Here is a 16,883-nt window from a genome sequence, read left to right on the forward strand (position 1 = left end):
AACATACAGAAAGTCTAGTTTGGGCTGTCACGTTCCTTTGTCAGTGGAAATGAATAGGAAGCAGGAAACTGGGTCTTCCCAGACTGCATTCTTTACCGTACTTTCTGTTTTAGGTGGAAGACCAGAGTTTTAAAAGAGGAGGAGGGTGAGCATGAGAGCTGTTAGTGAATAGGGGACTGGTGCTCAGTACTTATATGTATGAAGTGTTCTGCTTGCGTCTGTTGGCAAGTGAAGGGAGATGCCTGGTTAGAGCAGGTTAGAGCAAGTCTGACTTGCACATCCCCAAATCTATGCATATCGGGACATTTCTGTCAACAAATAAAACATTTATGCTCTGAAAGTGAGATGAATATAATAATTACAGTAAATTTGGAATGAGTGTGAGTGATCACACTGTGCTCAGTTGTACACAGTAGGGTTCTTGCTGCAGCCTGTCTGAACAGACATGAAGACTCAATGCCAAAAAAAGACTGAAAGATTTTTTTAAAGGGCAGAGAAGGAGCTCATTAAGTAACTTTCCCTTTTGCATGGTGGCCTTTATGAAAATCTTGGACATTTGCGGTCCCATCTTAAGTTGCCGAGGCACTGTAGAGACATCTGTGAGAGGTGGCCAAGAGAAAAGAACTGGCTGGCCCACAGGGCATAGCAGCAAACTAGGCTAATAGAAAACAAAAGCCTGTGATGGTGACTATGAAAACTTTTATATCTTTTAATCTAAAACTTTAGTTGTTTCTTTATTGCTTATTTAGTTTATAAGAAAAGCACTGGAAAAATATAATGTGAGTTTGGGCAAAAATGAAAAGATCTAACAATGTTTTTGGGAAACTGTGATTTGCCAGATCAGAAACTGTGTGAAAGTACTTCTTGGCATAAATATTCAATTTTCCATTTATATAAATCCAAAGAGGGTTATCTGCCTGAATTTCCCCCTAAGAGAGATTTAGGCATGTCAGATAATATGAAATAAATTGAATTATATCTGTTTGAGAAAACAAAATCTTTCATATTTGTGGCTCTCATTTTAACAAGATAATGACATTAGTCATATATTGGTGATTTCACTGCAAATGGTGTTTACTATCTTGGTATGTGTTCAAAAAGGATATGCATAATGACATTAATATAGGAGAGAATGCTTTAGCCTTCTGTTTTTTTTAAATTTGCTTTATACGTGTTATCGGTCTTGTAAAAAGTACTTCAGTGGATAAGCATTGCTGTACCTGGAAGTTATAGCACTATTTTTCCATTGTTTGCAGACCGCAGTGAGTAAAGACACTCTATAGAACTTCTACACCTTCGTATAGGAGGTATCATCTGTGGTATGTTTTGCATGGATTGAGTGTAAGCAAAATTTGAGCAATGCTGTATATATTACCTCTTCTCTCATGAGATCAGCTTTCTTCTTATTTTCTTGAACTACATTCCGATGGGCTAGAACTGCCTCTTCATAACTCAGTTTCCCTTGAAGCCTCCTACACTCTATTTCAGCCAGCTGCTCTTCCAAATCTTTTCCACGCATCTTTTTTTGCCATTCCAAGAATTCAGATGGGTCTCTAGCCCCTTGCAGCAAGTTTTCAACTCTGCAAGAGAGAAGAAAGAGTATATTATTCCAGGGATCTGGCCTTCCAGCCCTGCCTTGGTTTGTAAAACATTTCTAGTAGTTTGTTGTGATACAAAGTATTTGATCTCTGCAGAGAAAAAAGGTGCTCATGGCAAAGTCATTTGACAGATATATTTTAATCCCAGCCTAAGAGGTGTTCCTACTTTTTGGAAAGCCTGAGAAAGCCAGGCTGGAAGAAAGTGCATGAGGGCAAGGATCTGAAGGCTTTCAGGAGAACAAAGCCCCAGGAGTGGGCAAACTTTACCTACATATGGATTCTTATAAGGCACAAGAAGCATCAGGCTGAAGGTATGCACATTTTCTTTCCTTAGAGGTAGAAAGAACAAATAACTTTTGTCTTTGGTGATCTTCTTGGCCACTTTAACACTGAGAACTAAAATACTTTCTGCTTTATTCTATTTCTGTTTTGTATTTTGTCAATTAAATAATATTGCTGAAGTGAGGCAAAGAAGTATTCAGCTATTAAGCAAAACTATATTCTTATTTTTTGTGCTGAGAGGGAAAAGCAAAGCTCTGAGGCAGGCCTGTCAAAGTCCTGCAGCAAAGCATTGAATGAATTAGGGCAGAGACACAAAAATGCAGTGAATTGTGCCTTACTGCTGCTACCCAATGTGTGTATATATATATATATATATGCATCTGTGGTGTATTAAATGCAGCTTAAGATTAAAACTCATTAATATAAAATAGTGTTAAGTTACAAGGAAAATCTATGTCTTTGCTGAGTGGAAGGAAATTCTGACAGATAGAGTGAAGACTATTATGTGTAATATAAAAGAACCTCAATATACATGCATAGCTGATAACAGAACTTGAGTGATGCATAGTATTTTACTGCTAAAATCCCAATCCATACACCAAAATTTGCTAGGTCCAAAGAGCAAATCCAACCTTAAGTAGTCATTCCGGGACTTAAAATGCTAACAATATTAAGTGCTTAGCCTGCTAAGTCAGGCAGATTAGAAATAATACTAAATCAAGATGACACGGTATAGATTTTATCTTTGTTAAAATTATTAGTGAAATGTTCTGTAATTCTAGTCACAGAATACAACCTGCAGTGGTCATTCAGGAGTCACCCTCTTCCTAATTAATGTCAGCTGAAAACCTGTCCTGCTGAATAAGGATTCCTTGTGTCAGAGGAACCTTGACATCAGGATTTCTTAGAGCCCTAAGTGCACCAGAAGGACCTTCAACCTCTTACTCCCCACCCCTGCCTAGGATTCAGCTGCTTGTGTTCAAAGACAGCTCTGTTGCAGTATAACATTGGATCAGGCTGGACCGAAAAGAGCTGTTCGAGGAAGAGCTGTGACGAGCTGTGCGAGGAAGAGCTGTGACTGTCCTGTTGTGTGTGTAGAGTTTCTTCCTGAGAGCCACATTTAAGCTGACGTTAACAGCCTTTGTCCTTGCTAAGCTCCGCTGTAGGCCTGCCTGCACCTGGCTCAGTACCTGGTTGACCCTGCCTTGTTGACTTGGCTCCCTGGCTTGACCTTGGCCCTGACTCGTCACTACGGTCTCACTGGGCAATGGCTGGATTGCCGGCTGACCCTGCTGTCTGTCACTGGATCCCCTGCACTGCCTGGCCAGGGCACTGTGGAACTGTGCTGCCGGCAGTGAAGACATTGTCCCCACGTGCCGCGCTGTCACGCTCAGCTCCAGGCTCCTCGTGCCTTGTGGAGCAGCACACTCTTAGACTTCTGTATCTTTCTGTGATAGAAATGGACAGGTATTTTTATATACATATAAACAAGTTCAAGGATCAAATCTGGCATGTAGTTGGCCGCAAACCATTGAAGAAAACAGAGGTATAAGAAATTATTTGGCTTAATATACATGCATCTTTTATAACGGACACAAAAATTTGTGTATTTGGGTCACTATTTATTCTGGAGAATCATAATAAATATAACAAGTGATCCTTATTGGACTTTGCAAGTAGACCCTGGCTAGAGCGTGAAATCAGAAGACAATCACACTGTGTAGCATCTACAGTAAAACATTGACTTTAACGCAGACTTTCATTTCAGTCGACTTTCCTCTTTATTTATCAACTATTTATAGAATAGCGTCCTAATGCCTTACAACAGATCCATTATTTTAGTTTACCTGGAGTTTACTTAATCATTTTTAATGTGGTTAATTATTCTATGCCTAGGGACACGAAAAGTAATCTGAGAAACAAGTGTGATTGTTACCTCTTGAGCTCCTGTTCCATTTTCCGCTGATAGAGGGCACCCTCTCTTAAAATAGCCGCAGCATTTAATTTAATAGGTATATTGTCAATCTGTCAGGAAAGGGAATGTATATACTAGAGTTAGTAATGTAAACCATAAAACAGAGTATAAAAACATTTCAATGGGTTAAATAAATCGACCTAAGACACCATAAATTTTGCTTAAAGCATTCATCTAGCATTAATCTGACATTCACAATGAAATTGCATGCTGTTCATAAACCACTCAAGCTGCTTAAGAAATCAGCAAAGTCCCCCAAGTGGATTATAAATTTGTAATCACTCTTGGACCATGTCAAATCCCATAGAATGTTTTCACTTCCTTTGATTTTTTTCAGTGCTCATATACGTAGTGTGCAAGGATTCCATCTGCTTTGGACAAAGAAAACAAACTGCTTCTCTGAAAGACAGTTAGCCAAACCCATTAAAGTGCAACATAAGCAGTATATTTCATAGGAAGGTTTCAAAGTGTTTCACAAATAATCACTATTATAGCTTCAAAATAGTTTTAAGACAACTGGCATCACCAGTTGCCACGTCCGTTTTCTAGACAGTAGAAGGGAAACAGAGTTTTCAGTGACTTTGAGTCCTCATGGTGTGACTTGGACTGGATCCTATGGCTGCTTTGCAGTTCTTCAAAGTCTCATTGCCTTGGGACTAATTCCCAGAAAACCTCTAATGCTGAGGGAGGAAGAAAACAACCTCTTTGCCAGTTAAAAATGTTTGCTGCACCAGCAGGCTGTTCAGAAAAAAAATATATCACCTTTGCAGACATATATAATAGACCTGATCTGAACCGAGGCAAAGCAGTGCTGGTGGGATAAGAACTGGGATCATTCCTGCAGAAAACAAAGCTTAGTCACGACACATTGACCTAAATCCAGACAAGTTATGTGTTCAGAATCCAAATACATATTTAAATTCCAAATTAACAGCTTAATGAGTGGCTGAGAAACAGAAGCCCAGAATCACTGAAGCTATAGACTGCAAATATTGTATACGCAAATACCTACTGCAGTCTCCTGAAATACATAAGCTTACTGGAAAAGGGATGTTTTACAATTGATATTAATTAGGCAGGTTTAGGATAACAAACACATGCTATCACCTAGAAATTCACTAAGTAGGATTACCATGTTTTCCACACAGATGGCACATTTAAATGGAGAAATATTAATTACCTGTCTGTTTCTTGACAAAATTATGATAACTCGAAGAATTTATGAAAAGAAGCAAAACAATGTATTATATTTTATTTCTTTTGTTTGACTCACTATAGTTATTCTTCTTAATGCCTAATGATGTCCTTCCTTCCTTTTGGTTTGTTTCTCAGTGCTCCTGGAAGGCTTCTGCATTACATGACCAATCCCTCTCCAGCCTGTATTTTACACATTATACTGGCTTAGAGTCGACATTTTCTCTGACACATGTAGAAATTTTCGTATTTTTGGCAATTACCTGTGTATAGCGATTTCATGTTCTGTATTTACCAACTGTAATTTGGATAGAAAACTAAACTAATAATGATTATGGAAATACCCTTAACTTAAGTTTCCCAGTTTATTGACTGAAATAGAAATATGACTGAAGTTCATGTAGTCAAAAGAACTAGGACTCCCAAGACATATGCACACAGGTATAAGTAAAAGAATTGAATAGATTCCTCTGTCATGTGGTATCAGGGAAGTTTTGAATTTTACTTATTCTCTTCCTGTCATATCTTCCCTTTTATCAAGATGAGAAAATGGAAACAATCGGGAAAATCACAGAACATTGTAATTCTTGTGGAAAAAAATTGTATTCACTGTTTCCACCTAATGAACACACAATAGCTCACCAAAACCAATAAATATGTAAAGAACAAATCCTGGTATGAGCAAGAGGCAGATTGAGATGGTGATGATGCATTTGTACTGTCTTGTTCTTCTAGTGAAAAGGATGAATAGACATTTTGTAACAGCAATGAGAAATGATTGCTGTTGCATATAATGTGTCTGAGATGAAAAAGATGTGTTTACTATACTGTAGGTGTTCTAAAAAGAGGAAGGGAAAATACTAGTTGGGTAAAACATTATATAATTTCATTAATTTGAGGACAGATTATAATTTTATTTGTATATCTTGGATAAAATTTTTCTTAGGATCTGTCTACTTACAGAGTTGCACAGGCAGGAAGGCAACGGCAATAGAAAGTATTTTAAAAGTCAATAACAATATGCCTATATCAGCTTGAATGTTATAGCAGGATCTTGAATATCACCTAACCAACCTTTAAGGCAAATGTGTTTAGACGAGATAAAACTGATTGTGCTCCTAGAGGAGACAGTAGCTGGTGTTAGAAGTGGCTCTGATCGATGCTGTAAGATTCCAGATCCATATTTTTCTTTATGCAATTTAGGCAGATGGTTTGACTGTCACTAGTCCACACTAAAGTTTCAGTATTTTAAATTATCAGAAAAGGAAGCAGAATATACAGAGTGTTGAACTAAACCCACATAATTACAGGTCCTGCCTGTGTGGATGAACTATGTAAATGTTTCCCATTTTGGTATTTTCCCCCTCTTTTCAGTGCAGAAGGAACTGGGATATTACTACTTTCCTGTAATTTCATGCTGCTGGATCGTAAGCAAGCAGACTGCATAAGGGCAGGGAAGAACCAAATGAAGTTTAACAAGGGCAAGTGTAGGGTCCTGCACCTGGGGAGGAACAACCCCAGGCACCAGCACAGGTTAGGGGTGGACCTGAGGCAAAGCAGCATTGCAGCGAAGGGCTTGGGAGTTCCGGTCAACAACAGACTGACCATGAGTGAATAATGTGCCCTTGTGGCCAAGAAGGCCAACGGCACCTGGGGTGCATTAAGAAGAGTGTGACCAGCAGGTTGAGGGAGGTTGTCCTGCCCTTCTACTCTGCCCTGGTGAGGCCACATCTGCAGTACTGCGTCCAGCTTTGGGCTCCCCAGTTTAAGAAGGACCAGGAATTACTGGAGGGAGTCCAGCGGTGGGCTACAAAGATGATGAGGGGTCTGGACCATCTTTCTTATGAGGAGAGACTGAGAGAGCTGGGTCTGTTCAGCCTGGGGAAGAGAAGCTGAGAGAGGATCTCATCATTGTTCATAAGTATCTCAAGGGTGGGTGTCAAGAGGATGGACCCAGTGATAGGATGGGGGGCAATGGGCACAGACTGAAGCACAGGAGGTTCCATCTGAATATGAGGAGAAATGTCTTTACTCTGAGGTTGCCAGAGCCCTGGCTGCCCAGAGAGGCTGTGGAGTCTCCTCCTCTGGAGACATTCAAACCCGCCTGGACACATTCCTGTGTGATCTGCTCTGGTGAACCTGCTTCAGCAGGCGTGTTGGACTGGATGATGTCCAGAGGTCCCTTCCAACCCCAACCAGTCTGCGATTCTGTTATAGGTGACACTGTTATTAAAGATAACTTCAGTATGTGATGCCAGATACACTTTACAAACAGTTGCCAGATGCCCGGCTCCCCAAGCAGGGAATTAGTCTTTCCAAGGTATATATGAGCTGTACCTAAATACATAGTTTTAAAGAGTAGGTAGACCTGCTCACAAGATATTTAGGGTTGCAATACAAGCACACCTTCCACATTAGATTATTCTGCATGTGAACGTAAAACACATGAAAGGTGAAAGATTGAACAATGTGAGACTGAAGATTGTCTGTAGTACAGTTATTGCAGAAATAGCAGTGTGAGCTTTCATGTGCTACCATGTGTTACACCATTAAGGCTGAACAGCCCATTTTCTATGTTTACAATTCTCTGACCCTTGGAAATCCTAGCAGAGAAGCAATCAGTATAGTGGATTTTATGACCTCAATATGTGTTTAAAGGCAACAAGACAAACATCCAGACTGATTGTATATTGTGTATCAGGCAGTCATTAGCTGGAGTGAGTGCTCAGCATTCCTCAGGATATCATTTTGAAACAGTGATTTACAGACACAAGATTCTTCTGTTCCTATGCTGAGTTCTTAAACTAGGGTTTCACAATTATTTTTCTTCTTCTCTTTTTTTTTTTTTTTTTCCTGTGCACTGTTCTCACAGAATCACAGAATGTCAGGGATTGGAAGGGACCTCGAAAGCTCATCCAGTCCACTCCCCCTGCCGGAGCAGGAACACCCAGATGAGGTTACACAGGAAGGTGTCCAGGCGGGTTTGAATGTCTCCAGAGTAGGAGACCCCACAACATCCCTGGGCAGCCTGTTCCAGTGTCTGTCACCCTCACTGAGAAGAAGTTTCTCCTAAAATTTAAGTGGAACCTTTTGTGTTTGTACCCATTACGCCTTGTCCTATCATTGGTTGTCACCGAGAAGAGCCTGGTTCTATCCTCGTGACACTCACCCTTTATATATCTGTAAACATTAATGAGGTCACCCCTCAGTCTCCTCTTCTCCAAACTAAAGAGACCCAGCTCCCTCAGCCTTTCCTCATAAGGGAGGTGCTCCACTCCCTTCAGCATCTTTGTCGCCCTGCACTGGACCCTCTCCAGCAGTTCCCTGTCCTTCTGGAACTGAGGGGCCCAGAACTGGACACAATATTCCAGATGTGGTCTCACCAGGGCAGAGTAGAGGGGCAGGAGAACCTCTCTCAGCCTACTAACCACCCCCCTTCTAATACACCCCAGGATGCCATTGGCCTTCCAGGCCACAAGGGCACAGTGCTGGCTCATGGTCATCCTGCATTCCTTGCCATTTTACATAAAAAAAACAAGGAGCCATAGACGCAATCCATCCCATTCTCCTGCCTACAGAACTTGGAGTAAAAATGTGGATTCCAGCAAAGTTTGCATCACCACAGAATTTATAGGTGTTTTCACTCCATAGTTTAAAGTACATCTGACAACATTACCTTAAAGGTGACTCACCTTGCTTTGGATCTTTTGAGCCTGGATTGCTGGTTTACTCTCCATAGTGTCATCGGTGTCCTGCAGTTCAAAATAAAAATACACTATTTCATTTCAGAGACAGATTTTCAAGTACTCAGCAAAAGTATTTGATATTTACCAAAAACGACTCTTGAATATTCATCTAGAGTGACAAATACAATCATAGGGGACGTATTTTGGAATTGTTATATCCACAAAAACTTGCTATGTACACCAAACTTAGAATATTTCATATCAAATTATCATGAAAAGGTAGGTCCAAATATTGACTAAAACTTATTGACAAAAATAATGTTAGAAAAGTAACAGTGATGTTTTGTTTGACTATGAAATGTTACCTATATATATGAATATATTCAGCTCTTAACTGAAATAGACTTTGGGAAAACAAAACAGGGTGTCAAAGCACACAATGAAATTATTAAATAGTGGTAGAATTCTACTCATGGTTATTGATTTCATTTTATGCTACATTTAGCTACAGATACTGATGTGAATGTGTCTAGTACCATGGGGATGAAAACAGTGAATAGAATATGCATATGTGGTGCTGAAATGAATATATTACATACATAATTTGGTGACATAGTTGTAAACTGGGAATCAAGCAAAGCAAGAATTCTGTATGAATGGGAACATATCCCCTCAGCTTGGCTGCTCTGTGGCATAAAAGTTAATGGAAAAATAATATGTGGGTTTAGAGAAATATTGCCAGTTTGGAGTTTTGTTGGAGTGGTATCATAGGAAGGCTAACAACATGGATGTGAAATGACAGAACAGCTACATATGACAGCACATAATTCCTATTCCCAAATAAATAAACATTTTCAAATACTTTGAGATATCTTTAATTACTCCAGTCATTTTTCATCTTCGTTCTGGGGGATTTCTAGGTAATGCCGTATTTTGTAGCATACCTCTTCCTTTTCAGGCCTCATGGTTTCACACTTGAACTGGTTAGCAGCTGCTTTGAGGAGCGGAGCCTAAAATTAAAGCAATTAGCTTAAAAAATACAGTACATTTAAATTCTCTAATAAGAATCTTCTGTCTCAAAAAGCCTTGCAGCCCAGACCAGTATATTGTTTCCAATGAATGAAAGCTTGACTTAGTATTGATACGAATTTTCATTCCTGATTAAAGACTTGAAGTAGGCAAGTCTTGATTTTCTCCATAGTTCTGCCTGGCTGTATCCTTTGCATAGGGCACTGGGCCTTTGCTAGGTGTGCCATTATGAAACTTGTTCCTTATTCAGAATTTGACTTAAAAGCCTCATAATTATCTATGGCACATCAGTACCATCCGTAATATCCGTTTCTACAGCTAACAAACAATGGCTTCAGTTTTGAGTTAAATTAGATTCTGATCAGGGCATCAGAGCATCGAGGGCTGCACCAATAAGCACAGCCCTAACAGTAATTACACCTGTAATTTTAAAGAGGGAAGTAAAGGCAACCACATTTCTAGTTTTTGGATATTTCTTTTGGCTGTAAACAGTAATCTCTAATCGAAGCTGTGAGACACAAACTGGATTTTCTAATGTCTTTGTGGCCAGCAGTGATCCAGAACATCACACTAGAGTGTGGCTTCCAGTGTTCACACTCCTTCCTATATGAGCTCAGACGTGGTACTTACAGTGACAGCTGAAGCTTCTGCAAAAATGTTACGAAACACATGGCATTTTTAATGCATATTTCTTTTAAGAGCGAACATTCCGGCTTGTTTAGCAAACAGTCCAGGGAACTGACCTTTGTGAATGCTTTGGATGCCTTTTACAACATTCCAGAAGCGACAAAAACTGATGTTATTGCGGCTATAATTTCTGTGGTGGTTTTTCTTTGTTCCTTGTGTTCATGCATTTTCTCCACTGAAGAATGTGGCTGGTAGTTTAAGTGATTTTATAGTTACAGATTTTTGAAAATATAGGCACTGTAGTATCTTGCTTTTCCTCCCTAGATTTTCTAGGAAGTTTGTACGTACAAATAAGCACACAGACAAACAGGCATGTGCTTGCTCCACAATATGGAAACAGTAAAAGGATAAAATCAAGGTTGTTTTCTTTTATAATGAAATACCAAGCATAGCAAATGTGATGGGCCAGCAAAAGGAATGCAAAGCTTATTCCCCTAGAATCTATCACACATTAAGGCATTTACTAGAGTTTAGGAACAGAATCCAATGCCCCTTACACAAGGACATGAGGAGAGCCCAGAACAGTGATAAATGGACTTGTAGTGTCTGGTGAAAGCTGGAGTAAGGCATTTTCAGAAGGGCGGTACAGATAAAAAGGAGTCAAATAGCATGCCTTTTATCGAGCTTATACCGGTATTCGATTGGGTGTGGTGATTGCAGTGTGGGGAGGAAGAAAAAAAGTGGAAACTGACATTTAATTAATTCTCTTCCAAGGAGAATACGACAACAATCTGTTTTAACTATGATAGGAGCTAACTCAATGAGCAGGATTCATTATCAAAGTTTGGATCAAATAACTAGATGTGGTTATTTTTCCAGGCCTTCCCTTCTCCCGCTCTCTTACCACACAGCCTGTGTACTCTGCTTCTTTACAAATCCTGATGAGTTCCCACTCTCTCAGCCTGCTGAAGAGTATGGGGTCCACACCAAAAAAAATCAGAATCTGCTGATATTTTAAAACAGTGGGTGATGATGTGGTAATTTATCAGTTACTACAGAAAACAAACAAAAATATTCAGCATATTTTGTATATTGAAGCCTAAATTATTAAGTGAATACCTTACATAGCCACACGTCCTGTTGGAGTAAAAGAGCCATCAAACTATTTCAGGCTTGTGAAGGGAAGAAAGTCATTGTGTTTCTGCTGCCTTACATGGCCACTTGCATAATTTCTCAGACAGTACTTGTACAGTGAATAAAAGGTGGACCTTGTCTCAGACAATTCATAATAAAATAATGAAGATGGAAAAAGGATGATAGAACAGGAGATAAAAACTTCATGACTCTAGAGAAAGAGCCAGGAGTGATTAGGTGCAAAAGCAAATACAGTTCAGATAAAGTTCTAAGACTTGTGAAAATGGAACAATACAAAAGAAACAGTTTAGAAGAAAGAAAAGACTAGAACAAAAATATAATACACTCACCTGTGCTTTTCGGTGATTTTTTGTTTGGATTTTCTCTAGTTGCTTTTTTTCCTTTGGAGGTTTGTAGGTGCTTGGAGGAACCTGTATTAAAAGGCAATAATCTCCACAATATGGGGTATAAAACATTGCAAGTGACACATTCTTACAGGAAAAAAACACCTTCACTTTTACCATAGAACAGCTGCAGTTATTTTTTAAATATTGATTCTTTTCTATTAGTGCCAGTGCAGAAGACATGGACGGATTGCAATTAGCTGGGACTACCCAAGCTTTTCAGTCCTGTCAAATGCAATATAAACCCTGGACAAAAGACTGGAAAGAAAGAAAAATCTGAAACTAGCACAAGAAAGACTAAAGAAATAATAAATCCTATACGCCCTACCAAGGGGAAAACGAAATTGCCAGAAGGGGAAAAGTTCTCTTTGGTGTCTCATAAACTTCACAGCACTGACAGCCAGATAGGGCAGCTGAATAAAGTGAAGCTGTGGAGCTCTTTGGCACAGCGTGTGGTAGTAGCAACAAGCTACAGAGACCCCAAAGAAGTTTAGAGAAGAGAAATCCTATGAAGTTTATGAAATACCCAGGAACTTCACTGTAACTGAGGAAGTCTTGGAGCTGAAATGGTGGGAAACAGAGAAGGCAGATGGAGAAAGCAGCAGCTATGCTTGGCCTGTCCCTGGGGTCTTCTCAGTTATCTGTGTTTGGCCACAGCTGGAGAACACCCACTGGGCAACACGGGCCTTTGCTCTGGTCTGCTATGGCTGTCCTGATGTCATAGAATCATTTCAGTTGGAAGAGACCCTCAGGATCATTGAGTCCAACCATAACCTAACTCCAGCACTAAACCATGTCCCTAAGAACCTCGTCTAAATGCCTTTTAAACCCCTCCAGGGATGGCGACTCCATAACTGCCCTGGGCAGCCTGTTCCAATGCCTGAAAATCCTTTCCATGAAGAATTTTGTCCTAATATCCAATCTAAACCTCCCCTGGCACAACTTGAGGCCATTTCCTCTCCTCCTATCACTTGCTACTTGAGAGAAGAGACCAACCCCCTCCATGCTACAACCTCCTTTCAGGTAGCTGTAGACAGCGAGGAGGTCTGGAATGCCAATGGAGGTGGAGAGTAAATGTTTGGAGGGAGAAGACTGAAGGCTCTCCTAGCATTGGTCACAGATTTGGGAAAGCATTCACATGTCAGAAAGCACTACAGATAGAAAGAGCAGGACAGACTTCTCAGCTGGCTGTCACCTGGATCAGCAGAAGACTGGGGACTGGATGGTTTTGAGTTTGGCTGAAACTTTTGGAGGATTTTGATATTTGCTTGAGCAATAAATTTTGCCCCGAAGCAAACTCTGAAAAGAGACAGGATTTCTCCTTCCTATGTGCATGAGATAGTCTGGCAGTTTACTGGACATCTGCTTAAATATTTATCTTGCTAAAAATGTTCTAGCTCAATTAGAAGTTACAGAATTAATTCAAGAATTAATGGGAAAAATCTATAATCTGTATCGTACTGAATGGCAGTTTATGGAACACGGGGATCCCATCTAGCTTTATGAGACTACATAAAGAGTTATGCTTTGAAAACCTCATGAATCTGATGTACTTTCCACTGTCTTTGCTATTTAATGTCATTATCTACAGGCAAAACAAATGCACACACAGAAGCAGCTAGCAATTAAATACACTGGTGAGACTGCTCAGGTATTTTTGTGAGGTTTTTAAGTGAAGTAGAACTGCAAGTATTTCCCAGAAGTACCTAATAGTTTTTATTATGCTTTTATGGATGGAGAAATTAAAGCCCAGAGGATTTGCAAAGGCTTGCGCAGGCAGAGGGTATCAGTTTATTGCACTCTTCTTCCCAGCCATGTGCTTTACCTGCAAAACTGTGCTCATCTGCCAGGGTAAGCTGAAAATCTCTCCTCAGAAACTGCTTTGCTTATTCCAAGTAATTTAAGGAGGAGACTTTTCAAACGGCTCTGTTTCAAAAATGACCTTAGCCTTGTAATTTAGCCCTCAGATACCATGCTGATGAGTGTAAATTGGCCAGACAGGTAGACAATACAGTTGCCGGTAGAGGATGAAAATGTCAGTATAAGTAAATTGTAAATTCCAGCAATAGAGGAAAAAGTCCAAACTGTACCTATTTAATCCTAATGTGAAAAAAGGGGGGATATGGGTAGGAAACACCAGCCCTGCTTTTCCTCTCTAGCCAGTGGTCAGGCTCCCTTCTGCTTTCTGGATATCCCTTTACTAGAGGTTTATTTAGTGAGTAGCTACCACAGGAAGTTTAAGAAAGAACAAAATGAATAATCACTTGAACTTTGGTAGTCATCACTCTCCTATTTTAATAAAGTTACCGTCGTAAGATGGAGAAGGGCAATCTAATGTAATGCTATTGTATTAAGAGCTTCTAACTTTATACATAAGAAGGTCATAAAGTTAAATATATTGTTGGGTCTGTATATTTGCAAGCAAAATTCTCTGTATTGGCCAAATGAATTCACCCATTTAATTATGTTAAATAATCAAGTGACTCCACTCACGAAGCACAGCTGAAATGATACGGAAAATGTCTAAAAAATGCACTAAATTTGGCTAAATGGTGTTACAATAACACCTCAGTGTGACCCTTTTTTTTTTTTCTTAGCTACATAATTTGTATACAGAAAATCTAAAAATAATATAATGGCATAATCTTATTATTCTAGTACAGTGGTAATATTAAAAGAATGGATTTTATTTGTAACTCAAGGCCAAGATAACCAGGAAGTTAAATGTGTCCAAATAATTTTACATGTTATCAGGTTTAAACACCTGTCTCCATTTGTTTTCTTTGCAAATTTCAAGCTAAAGCAAAGATTTTTCTTTGCAGAATTGTATTTATGAATGTCTGTATGCATATGTGCATGCTTGTATGTGCATCCATGTGCTTGTGCGCAAAGGACAGCGGAGAAAATAATTTATAATCTTTAGACCAAATATTTAGAGTGAAAGATGTAGTTATTAAACTTTAAAATTCAAGTGTTTTTCTTTTTTGACTTAGCACCCCCCATTTCTGATGAATGTCTTTGATGACAAATGATTATTTTAACCTTCTAGGCCCATGTTACTCCACTGAAACCTTGCAAGGTCAGTGCAGGGTCCCATCTCGGTGTAGATCGCTAGGATGAATACCTGCCTTCTGCAGTAACCCTCAGCTCCAGGCGCCTCCTGCGAGGGAAGCTGGGCAGGGAGAAATTCCATGAAATATAACAAGAGCAAATGTAGAGTGCTGCATCTGAGCAGGAACAACCCCAGGTTCCAGTATAAGTTGGGGAATGACCTATTAGAGAGCAGCATAGGGGAAAGGGACCTGGGGGTCCTGGTGGACAGCAGGATGACCATGAGCCAGCACTGTGCCCTTGTGGCCAGGAAGGCCAATGGCATCCTGGGGTGTATTAGAAGCGGGGTGGTTAGTAGGTCAGAGAGGTTCTCCTGCCCCTCTACTCTGCCCTGTTGAGACCACGTCTGGAATATTGTGTCCAGTTCTGGGCCCCTCAGTTCCAGAAGGACAGGGAACTGCTGGAGAGAGTCCAGCGCAGGGCAACAAAGATGCTGAAGGGAGTGGAGCATCTCCCATATGAGGAAAGGCTGAGGGAGCTGGGGCTCTTTAGCTTGGAGAAGAGGAGACTGAGGGGTGACCTCATTAATGTTTACAGATATATAAAGGATGAGTGTCATGAGGATGGAGCCAGGCTCTTCTTGGTGTCAACCAATGATAGGACAAGGGGTAATGAGTTCAAACTGGAACACAAAAGGTTCCACTTAAATTTTAGGAGAAACTTCTTCTCAGTGAGGGTGACAGACACTGGAACAGGCTGCCCAGGGGGTTGTGGAGTCTCCCACTCTGGAGACATTCAAACCCGCCTGGACACCTTCCTGTGTAACCTCATCTGGGTGTTCCTGCTCCGGCAGGGGGAGTGGACTGGATGAGCTTTAGAGGTCCCTTCCAATCCCTGACATTCTGTGATTCTGTGAATTACCTGCTCGGTGCACAGGACACTGTCCCAGCTCCAGAACTCAATGGATGTCATACATCTCATCTTACTTCGCATTTTATCTCTACTATAATGCAACGGAGCAGAAAGAAATACCTAAAATAATGATCCTATTAATCAGAATGAATTAATTTCACCATAGGGATGCAATAATTATCAGCATTCACTGCTCAGAATCCAGACGCTTCCCTAGGAATTCGTCCGTCTGTTTCAAAGCTGAGTGATTGTGAACACAAACGTCCCTGCCCCTGCACTGACCTTGCAAGGTTTCAGTGGAGTAACATGGGCCTAGAAGGTTAAAATAATCATTTGTCATCAAAGACATTCATCAGAAATGGGGGGTGCTAAGTCAAAAAAGAAAAACACTTGAATTTTAAAGTTTAATAACTACATCTTTCACTCTAAATATTTGGTCTAAAGATTATAAATTATTTTCTCCGCTGTCCTTTGCGCACAAGCACATGGATGCACATACAAGCATGCACATATGCATACAGGCATTCATAAATACAATTCTGCAAAGAAAAATCTTTGCTTTAGCTTGAAGTTTGCAAAGAAAACAAATGGAGACAGGTGTTTAAACCTGATAACATGTAAAATTATTTGGACACATTTAACTTCCTGGTTATCTTGGCCTTGAGTTACAAATAAAATCCATTCTTTTAATATTACCACTGTATGCCCCATGACAAGTTCTTTGACAAATGCATGAGAACCATGAGTAAAAGTGGATATCTCATAGAACTAACAACTTTGTGAGAAAACGGATGAGAACATTTCTGCCACAGATTATAGGATGGAATCTGGAAAGGCTTTATTTCCGTGCATTCCTCTCCACAATACAGTAGCCAAAACGGTGGCCTGCTCTCACTTTACTAACTCTTTCTTGCCATCTGGGCTGCCTTTTCAGTCTGTTCATTTCAGGATCTAATATGGTGATACGGGCAACAATATGGCAAATTAAAGT

At 40.0% G+C, this 16,883-nt stretch overlaps 1 protein-coding gene across 1 annotated transcript in view; it reads right to left on the reverse strand.

Annotated features, from left to right (window-relative positions):
* Positions 1–16,883, reverse strand: part of CFAP99 (cilia and flagella associated protein 99) — a 60,835-nt gene that overhangs the window by 17,405 nt on the left and 26,547 nt on the right. The window contains exons 8-12 of the mRNA XM_080343964.1: positions 11,876–11,956; positions 9,680–9,745; positions 8,742–8,801; positions 3,817–3,905; positions 1,376–1,580 (exon numbers count right to left, since the gene is read on the reverse strand). Coding sequence (XP_080200090.1) covers positions 1,376–1,580; positions 3,817–3,905; positions 8,742–8,801; positions 9,680–9,745; positions 11,876–11,956 — 501 coding nt within the window. The remainder of the gene's footprint in view (positions 1–1,375; positions 1,581–3,816; positions 3,906–8,741; positions 8,802–9,679; positions 9,746–11,875; positions 11,957–16,883) is intronic.

The sequence above is a fragment of the Nesoenas mayeri genome, assembly GCF_963082525.1.
Source record: "Nesoenas mayeri genome assembly, chromosome: 4".
NCBI classification, from domain to species: Eukaryota; Metazoa; Chordata; class Aves; order Columbiformes; family Columbidae; genus Nesoenas; species Nesoenas mayeri.